Source organism: Bubalus kerabau, chromosome 8, assembly GCF_029407905.1.
Source record: "Bubalus kerabau isolate K-KA32 ecotype Philippines breed swamp buffalo chromosome 8, PCC_UOA_SB_1v2, whole genome shotgun sequence".
NCBI classification, from domain to species: Eukaryota; Metazoa; Chordata; class Mammalia; order Artiodactyla; family Bovidae; genus Bubalus; species Bubalus kerabau.
The window spans coordinates 47,088,251-47,098,831 of NC_073631.1; the positions used below are offsets into that span (position 1 = coordinate 47,088,251).

Genomic DNA, 10,581 nt, shown 5'->3' on the forward strand with positions numbered 1-10,581 from the left:
TAGATATTTTTTAAAAGACTACATAGGGTACATATTGCATGATTCTATTTATTACAATCTTAGAAAATGCAACTAATTCATAGTGACACAAAGTAGATTAGTAATTGTTGAGAGATTGGAAGAGGTGCAGATACGACAGGCATGGCAGGGCAGGAGGGAAATATTACAAAGGGACACAAGGAAATTTTGGGGAGTGATGGATATGTTCATTTTTTTTTTAATCGAGGGATAATTGCTTTACAGAATTTTGTTGTTTTCTGTCAAACCTCTTGAGGATGGTTCTTCAGACTTTTCATATGTAAAAGCTTATTACATCACATACTTTAAATACATGCATTATTTAGTCAGTTATACTTAAATAAAGCTCTTTTTAAAACCTGCATACAAAAATGAATAAATAAAAAACAGAGTAGTTTCTCTTTCCATGTTGTTTTGAGGAGAAAAAAAGGAGAGAACAAGCCCAGGTAACTAACCTCTTTGCAACTCTTCCAATTCAGGCTATCTTTACCAAGATTTTTGCTGTTTGAAATGTTTTTTAGTTTTAGAGATATATTGTTAGGATATATGTAGTCAGTATTGCTCTTGTCAATCAGGATATAACTTTATACAATTTTGTGTTTCAGGATTCCTGAATCAAACAAGCAAACATGAAAAATGGATTAAGGCTGATGCCCCAAAAGGAACTGTACATTTTAGAAGCCAAAGCTGGTTTCAGTCCCTGAAGCTGCAGGACTGAATGACTTGAATTATATTTCTAATTTTTAACAATGACTAGTAGATCTATGACTACAAAAAAGCAAATACCAGTGTTCATACAAATGTTGAAAACAACAAACTGGAATGTCTTGGAGAAATCTTTTCAAAATTTGTACTTTGCTGTTAGTTTTCTTTCATAACAAATTACCACAAACTTACTGACTTTAAAAAATACCTGTTTGTCCTGGGATCTCCTGGATGCTGACACTACCTAGCACTAGCCCCAAGGCCTCTACAGTCAACCACCTCATTACCTGGTTCCATCAACCAATGGCCAGCAGCCTGTGCACAAGGAAGCACCTGGCAACCAAACAGATCAGGGGCCAACCAAGCCTACCAGACCACCTACCCAGTCAGTCTGCCAAAACAGACCCATGCCCTCATAGGGGGAACTCCTAAGGCATATAGCTTTTGATGAGAGTGCACTGCTGGAACACAGAAGATCACTTCTTCATGATTGGAAAACATAACCAACATGTCAGATACATAAAAAACAAAAACAGCTAGTTAGGCAAAATGAGGCAACAGAGGACCATGTTCCAAACAAAGTATTGAGATAAAAACCCCAGAAGAAGAACTAAGTGAAGTAGGAGATATGAAATCTAACCAAGAAAGAGTTTAAGGATGTCCTCATAAAAATGGCCAAAGAACTTAGGAAAAGAATGGCTGCACAGACTGATAAGTTAGAAGTTTTTAACAAAGAAAAAAAGAACAACCAAGCATAGATGAAGAATATAATAACTGAAATGAAAAATACACTAAAATCAGTCAGTAGTAGACTAAATAATACAGAGGAATGGATCTGAAGCTGGAAAACAGAGTAGTGGAAATCAGTTATGCTGAAAACAATGAATAGAAATGAGGACATTTTAAGAGACTTCTGAGATGTCAAGCTCATTTTTATTTGCATTTTAGGAACCCCACAGAATAGAGAGAAAGAGGCTAAGAACATAATTGAAGACATAATAGCTGAAAACTTTCCTGTCTTGGAAAAAACAAACAAAACCCAAAATTAGTCAAAGGGAAGAAATAAAAATCAGAGCAGAAATAAATGAAATAGACTCTTAAAAAAATACAGTAGATAAGATCAGTGAAGCTAAGAGCTTGTTCTTTGAAAAGATAATCTGAATTGATAAACCATTAGCCAGATTCATCGAGGAAAAAAAGATCCAAATCAATAAAGTCAGAAATGAAAAAGGAGAATTTACAACTGATGCTACTGGAATACAAAGGACCAAAAGAGACTACTGCAAACAACTATATGTCAACAAAGGGGACAACATTGAAGAAACAGGCAAATCCTAAAAATGTATGCTAAAAGGAATCAACAGTAGACTCCCAAGACTGACTCAGAAAATATGAACAGATCAATTATAAGTAATGAAATTGAATTAGTGACAAAAAATTCCCAGCAAACAAAAAGTCGATGACCAGATGGCTTCACAGATGAATCCTACCAAACATTTAGAGACTAGTTAGCATTTACGCTTCTTAAACTATTCCAAAAAATTGCAGAGGAAAGAACACTGCAGACTCATTCTACATGGCCAGAATCACCATAAGATCAAAACTAACAAAGATAATTATACACATATACAAATTATAGGCCATTATAACTGATGAATATTGATGTGAAAATACTCAACAAAATATTGTCAAATCAAATCCAACAATATATCAAAAGGATCATACATGGTGATCAAGTGGGATTTATCTCGGGGATGCAAGAATTTCTCAGTATACACAAATCAATGTGATACACCATATTAACACACTGAATAATAAAAACCACATGATCATCTCCATAGATGGAAGAAAAGATTTTGACAAAGTTCAGCATGCATTTATGTTTAAAAACACTCTAGAAAATGGGCCTAGAGGGAACATATCTCAGCATAATAAAGACCATATATGACAAATCAGTGCAAACATCATACTTAGTGGTTAAAAGCTGAAAGCATTTACTCTAAAATCAGGAACAAGACAAGGATGCCCACTCTTGCCAGTTTTATTCAACATAGTTTTGGAATTTCTTGTCACAGCAGTCAGACAAAAAAAAAAAAAAAAGGAGTAAATGGAATCCAGATTGGAAAGGAAGAAGTGAAACAGTCACTGTTTGCAGATGATATACGGTACACAGAAAATCCTAAAGATGACACTGACAAAACTACTGGAGCTTATCACTACATTTGCGAAGTTGCAGGATACAAAATTAATACAGAGAAATCTGGTATTTGCACACTAACAATGAACTATCAGAGAAATTAAGAAAATAATCCCATTTACCATCTGATGCATCAAATATAATAAAATACTTAAGAATAAACTTACCTAAAGAGGTAAAAGGTTTGCATTTGGAAAACTATAAGACACTGATAAAAGAAATTGAAGGTGATTCAAACAGGTGGAAAGATATGCCATGTTCATTGATTGGAAAAATTAATTTTATAAAATGACCATACTAACCAGGACAGGCTACAGATTCAATGCAATCTCTATCAAAATACCAAGGGCATTTTTTCACACAATTAAGTATTTCTAAAATTTGTATGGAAACACAGAAGACCCTAAATAACTAAATGATCTTCAGAAAGAAGAAGGAAGCTGAAAGAATCACATGCTATGACTTCAGACTGTGCTAAAAACCTAGAGTAATCAAAACAGTTTGGAATTGGCACAAAAACAAGGGTGTAGATCAGTGGAACAGAACAGAGAGCCAAGAAATAAACCCATGCACTTATGGTCAATTAATCTGTGACAAAGTAGGCAAGAATATATAATAGGAAAAAAAACACAAAACAGTCTTTTCAATAAGTGGTCCTGGGAAAACTGGTCAGGTACATGTAAAAGAATAAAATTTGAATATTCTCTTAACACCATCAGTTCAGTTCAGTTCAGTTCAGTCACTCAGTTGTGTCCGACTCTTTGCGACCCCATGAATCACAGCATGCCAGGCCTCCCTGTCCATCACCAACTCCCAGAGTTCACTCAGACTCACGTCCATCGAGTCGGTGATGCCATCCAGCCATCTCATCCTCTGTCATCCCCTTCTCCTCCTGCTCCCAATCCCTCCCAGCATCAGAGTCTTTTCCAATGAGTCAGCTCTTCGCGTGAGGTGGCCAAAGTATTGGAGTTTCAGCTTCAGCATCATTCCTTCGGAAGAAATCCCAGGGCTTATCTCCTTCAGAATGGACTGGTTGGATCTCCTTGCAGTCCAAGGGACTCTCAAGAGTCTTCTCCAACACCACAGTTCAAAAGCATCAATTCTTCGGTGCTCAGCCTTCTTCACAGCCCAACTCTCACATCCATACATGACCACAGGGAAAACCATAGCCTTGACTAGACGAACCTTTGTTGGCAAGATAATGTCTCTGCTTTTGAATATACTGTCTAGGTTGGTCATAACTTTCCTTCCAAGGAGTAAGCGTCTTTTAATTTCATGGCTGCTGTCACCATCTGTAGTGATTTTGGAGCCCCCCAAAATAAAGTCTGACACTGTTTTCACTGTTTCTCCATCTATTTCCCATGAAGTGATGGGACCGGATGTCATGATCTTCGTTTTCTGAATGTTGATTTTAAGCCAACTTTTTCACTTTCATAAAGAGGCCCTTTAGTTCCTCTTCACTTTCTGCCATAAGGGTGGTGTCATCTGCATATCTGAGGTTATTGATATTTCTCCCGGCGATCTTGATTCCAGCTTGTGTTTCTTCCAGTCCAGCGTTTCTCATGATGTACTCTGCATAGAAGTTAAATAAGCAGGGTGACAATATACAGCCTTGACATACTTCTTTTCCTATTTGGAACCAGTCTGTTGGTCCATGTCCACTTCTAACTGTTGCTTCCTGACCTGCATACAAATTTCTCAAGAGGCACATCAGGTGGTCTGGTATTCCCATCTCTTTCAGAATTTTCCACAGTTTATTGTGATCCACACAGTCAAAGGCTTTGGCATAGTCAATAAAGCAGAAATAGATGTTTTTCTGGAACTCGCTTGCTTTTTCGATGATCCAGCAGATGTTGTCAATTTAATCTCTGGTTCCTCTGCCTTTTCTAAAACCAGCTTGAACATCAGGAAGTTCACGGTTCGCATATTGCTGAAGCCTGGCTTGGGGAATTTTGAGCATTACTTTACTAGCGTGTGAGATGAGTGCAATTGTGCAGTAGTTTGAGCATTCTTTGGCATTGCCTTTCTTTGGGATTGGAATGAAAACACCATATGCAAACACAAATTAAGGATGAGTTAAAGAATTAAATGTAATACCAGAAACAAAATGTCAAGAAGAAAGCATAGGTGGAACACTCTTTGACATAAATTGTAGCAATATTTTGGATGAGTTCTAAAGCAAAGGAAGTGGAAACAAAAATAAATGGGACCTGATTAAATTTTAAAACTTTTGCACAACATAGGAAATCATCAACAAAATAAAAAGACAGCCTACTGAATGGGAGAAAATATTTGCAAATGACACAGCCAATAGAGGCTTATATCCAAAATATATGAACAGCTCTTACAATTCAATGTAAAAAAAAAAAAAAAAAAAAGATTAAAAAATGGGCAGAAGATCCAAATAGACGTTTTTTTCTAAACAAGTCGTACTAATGGCCATCATCACTTGAAAAGATGCTCAACATCATCATAATCAGAGAAATTCAAATTAAAAGCATAATGAGATATCACATTTGTCAAAATAGCTATCATCATAAAATACCACAAATAAAAAATATTGGCAAGGATGTGGAGGAAGGGGAACCTTCTTATACTTAGTGGGAATGTAAATTGGTGCAGCCACTATGGAGAACAGTATGGAGGTTTTGCAAAAAAAAAAAAAAAAACACCCCAAAACCTAGGACTAACATAAGACCCAGCAGTTCTACTCCTGGTTATTTATCTGAAAAAACAAAAAACAGTAATTTGAAAAGATATTTGCACCCCAATATTAATAGCATTTACAATTGCTAAGATATGGAAGCAACCTAAGTGTCCACTAACTGGTGAATGAATAAAAAAGATGTGCTATATATAAACACAATAAGGGACTTACCTATTGATCTAGTGGCTAAGACTCCACACTCCCAATGCACGGGCACCAGGTTGAATCTGTGGTCAGGGAGCCAGATCCCATATGCTGCAACTAAGAGTTTGCATGCTGCAATGAAGATTGAAGATCCCAGCTGCCACAACTAAGACCCAGCACAGTCAGATAAATAAACAAATATTTAAATGCCATGGAATACTACTCAGCCATGAAAAGAATGAAAATTTCAGCAACATGGATGGACCTGGAGGGTACTATGCTAAGTGAAAGTAGTCAGAGAAATATGCATATTATATAATATCACTTATATGTGGAATCTGAAAAATATAGTTACTGAATATAATTTTTAAAAAAGAAACATACTCACAGATACAGAGAACATGCGAGTGGTTACCAGTAGGGAGAGGAAAGTGGGGAGGAACAGGATATGGTTAGGGGATTAAGAGGTACAAACTGCTGTATATAAAATAAGCTCCAAGAACATATGGTACAACATGGGATATAGCCAATATTTTGTAATAACTAAAATGGAATATAACCTTTAAAAATTGTCAGTCACTATGTTGAATACTTTAAACTTACATAATATTGTATATCAACCATACCTGATTAATTTTTTTTTAATATGAGTTATTAAGCTAAAAAAAAAACCCTGTTCATCAGCTCACTGTTCTGTAGATCAGGAGCTCAGGGTGGTTAGATTCTCTGCTCACGGTATTGCAAGGCTGGACTTAAGGTGTTGGCCAGACTGAATTCTCATCTGGATGATCTGAAATATAGTCTACTTCCAAGCTCATTCATTTTATTGGCAAACTCCAATTCATCATGACTGTGTGACTGAGATCTATGTTTCCATTATGTCAGTTGGCAATCACTCTAAGCTTCTAGAGACCACCTGCATCCCTTCTCATGCGGCCCTCTCCATTTTCAAGCCAGCAATAATGCAATTAGTCCTTCTCATACTTTGAAGATCTAGTTCTTTTTCTGCAACCAGCTTGAGATAACTGCTTTTAAAGAGCTCAGAGGATTAGGTAAGGCCTACTCAGGATAATCTTTGTTTTGTCATCTAATCTAATGTAATCATAAAATGATATTTCATCATATTCATAGTTTCCACTTAAGAAATTATACAAAAATAATAGGTAATAGGGGGCAGTTATTTTAAAATTCTTTGTACCAGGGCTCTTGTATAAAATGTTTTTACTTAGCACTTATGACAACAATATAAATTTAAGCTGTGGCTACATCACAAATACATATACAAATAAAATACATCACAAATATGATGCAATTGCTACTGATTCTTTTTTTTTTGCAATTGCTACTGATTCTTTTTTTTAATGTAATTTAAGGCATAATGCATTCTGGTGGTGGGGTAGCATTCAACTACTTTATAGCCAGTTGTATGAAAATAGATTTTCACTTTACAGTAATGTACTATCTAAGTTATTTTATGAATTTTCTTTCTGTCAAACCTTGTTTACCCCTGGAAGATTTAAATTATACAATACTGAATAAATGTTATCTGTTGGATTGTATTTCTTTGCTCTTAAATTCTGATTTTCTAATAAACCTTTCCAAAAATGACCTGTAATAGTCTCTTTTTGTTAATATTTAATTTGTTTGGAGTTCTGTTTTTAACTTTTTATTTATGAAGCAAAAGGTCAGGTTTGTCAGGTATCTCACAGTCTCTTTTTAGTTCGTACTTCATAAAATTATAATTTGTATGGGTTTGGACAACACTCACATGTTAGTATGTTTGATGTGGTTGTGGTGTGTGTGTATTAAATTATTAAGTAGAGGGCACTGGGAGGCAATAAGTCAATTTTTATCATCTTTTCCACCTTCTGCAATTATATAAACATTTTCATGACTAAAAATAAAGTTTATGAACTTAGTCAACAATAGCCAGAAAGGTGAGCATATACAGCAGTCAACTGTATTTTCAATTATTAAAGGAATAGTACATATTTGGATGACAGATTCAAGTCCAAACTGAAAGGTAAAGTCACATATTTTACTGTCTTGAACACAGACCTATATATTTCAAATGCTTAAGATCTGAAGACCTAAGTATCAATAATATGGATACCTTGAGTAATTTGCACCCAGAACTTAACAGTTTCACCACTTTTTCACTCCACTTCTTAGTCCCCTTTCATAGCCAACCTTTTCTAACACCTACCCTTTTTCTTTCATTTCTGCTACTATAAAATTTGTCTCCCCATAAAGAACAAATGTGTCTCTTGTTTTTGTTTAAGACAGGACCTTACTCAAAGAATTTTGGAGCAAGCTTTGACAGTTAAATACCCTGCCTGGTTTCTAGAGAAACATAGTGGGTATGTTTCTCCTTACTGTGGTTTTATCCAGGCAGGCTTTATTCCTTTAGAAAGCAGTTGCATCTTGCATAACTTTCCAGTTATGCTCTCGAAATACTTAGGGGTCAGAAGCCAATTTCTCTGCAGCTGCCAGAATCTCCAAATTTAATTAAAAATCACCCTCTGGTACAGTCATCTTATGTCTCGGGTTAGGTGTTAAAATTTCCTACTCAGTTGATTCCGCAGCAATCCACTTCCAGGAACCATTTCACAGCTAAGTGATACTGCTTATTTCAAAACCTTTCAAAACCAACCTAAGAAAGGGGAGAATTACTAAAAGCATTTAGCTAATTTTAGTTCAGTTCAGTTCAAGTCAGTCACTCAGTCATGTCCGACTCTTTGCCACCCCATGGACTGCAGCACACCAGGCTTCCCTGTCCATCACCAACTCCCGGAGCCTACTCAAACTCATGTCCATCAAGTTGGTAATGCCATCCAACCATCTCATCCTCAGTTGTCCCCTCCTCCTCCCACCTTCAGTCTTTCCCAGCATCAGGGTCTTTTCCAATGAGTCTTTTCTTCACATCACCTGGCCCAAGTATTGATGTTTCAGCTTTAGCTTCAGTCCTTCTGATGAATATTCAGGACTGATTTCCTTTACGATTGACTTGTTGGATCTCCTTGCTATCTAAGGGACTCTCAAGAGTCTTCTCCAACACCACAGTTGGTGCTCAGCTTTCTTTATAGTCCAATCTCAAATCCATACATGACTATTGGAAAAACCATAGCTTTGATTAGATGGCCTTTATTGGTAAAGTAATGTCTCTGCTTTTTAATATGCTGTCTAGGTTGGTCATAGCTTTTCTTCCAAGGAGCAGGCATCTTTTAATTTCATGGCTATAGTCACCATCTGCAGTGATTTTGGAGCCCCCCCAAAATAAAGTCTCTCACTGTTTCCACTGTTGGCACATCTATTTGCCATGAAGTGATGATGCAACCAGATGCCATGGTCTTAGCTTTCTGAATATTGAGTTTTAAGCCAACTTTTTCACTCTCCTCTTTCACTTTCATCTAGAGGCTTTTCAGTTCTTCTTCACTGTCTGCCATAAGGGTGGTGTCATCTGCATATCTGAGGTTATTGATATTTCTCCCAGCACTCTTGATTCCAGCTTGTGCTTCATCCAGCCCAGCATTTCACATGATGTACTCGGCATAGAAGTTCAATAAGCAGGGTGACAGTATACAGCCTTGATGTACTCCTTTCCCGATTTGGAACCAGTCTGTTGTTCCATGTCCAGTTCTAACTGTTGCTTCTTGACCTGCATACAGATTTCTCAGAAGGGAGGTCAGGTGGTCTGGTATTCCCATATCTTTAAGCATTTTCCAGTTTGTTGCGATCTACACAATCAAAGGTTTTGGCCTAGTCAATAAAGCAAAAGTAGATGTTTTTCTGGAATGCTCTTGCTTTCTCGATGATCCAACAGATGTTGGCAATTTGATCTCTGTTTCCTCTGCCTTTGCTAAATCCAGCTTGAACATCTGGAATTTCACAGTTCATATACTGTTGAAGTCTGGCTTGGGAATTTTGATCATTACTTTGCTAGCTTATGAGATGAGTGCAATTGTGCAGTAGTTTGAACATACTTTGACCTTGCCTTTCTTTGGGATTGGAATGAAAACTGACGTTTCCAGTCCTGTGGCCACTGCTGAGTTTTCCAAATTTGGTAGCATATTGAGTGCAGCACTTTCAGGGCATCTTCTTTTAGGATTTAAAATAGCTCAACTGGAATTCCATCACCTCCACTAGCTTTGTTTGTAGTGATGCTTCCTAAGGCCCACTTGACTTCACTTTCCAGGATGTCTGGCCCTAGGTGAATGATCACACTATAGTGGTTATTTGGGTCATGAAGATCTTTTTTGTATAGTTCTTCTTTGTATTCTTGCCACCTCTTAATATTTTCTGCTTCTGTTAGGTCCATGCCATTTCTGTCCTTTATTGAGCCCATCTTTGCATGAAATGTTCCCTTAGTATCTCGAATTTTCTTGAAGAGATCTCTAGTCTTTGCCATTCTGTTGTTTTCCTCTATTTCTTTGCATTGATCCCAGAGGAAGGCTTTCTTATCTCTCCTTGCTAGTCTTTGGAACTCTGCATTCAAATGGGTATATCTTTCCTTTTCTCCTTTGTCTTTAGTTTCTCTTCTTTTCTCAGCTATTTGTAAGGCCTCCTCAGACAACCATTTTGCCTTTCTTTTTCTTGGGGATGGTCTTGATCACTTCCTCCTGTACAATGTCATGAAACCTCCATCCATAGTTCTTCAGGCACTCTATCAGATCTAATCCCTTGAATCTGTTTGTCACTTCCACTGTATAATCGTAAGGGATTTGATTTAGGTCATACCTGAATGGTCTAGTGGTTTTCCCTACTTTCTTCAATTTAAGTCTGAATTTGGCAATAAGGAGTTCATGATCTG

The 10,581-nt window shown here is 36.8% G+C and overlaps 1 protein-coding gene across 1 annotated transcript in view; it reads left to right on the forward strand.

Annotated features, from left to right (window-relative positions):
• The window catches only part of FAM185A (family with sequence similarity 185 member A), an 83,282-nt gene extending 75,903 nt beyond the window's left edge, over positions 1-7,379 (forward strand). The window contains exon 8 of the mRNA XM_055590166.1: positions 624-7,379. Coding sequence (XP_055446141.1) covers positions 624-736 — 113 coding nt within the window. The 3' untranslated portion in view covers positions 737-7,379. The remainder of the gene's footprint in view (positions 1-623) is intronic.
• The last annotated feature ends 3,202 nt before the right edge of the window (positions 7,380-10,581 follow it).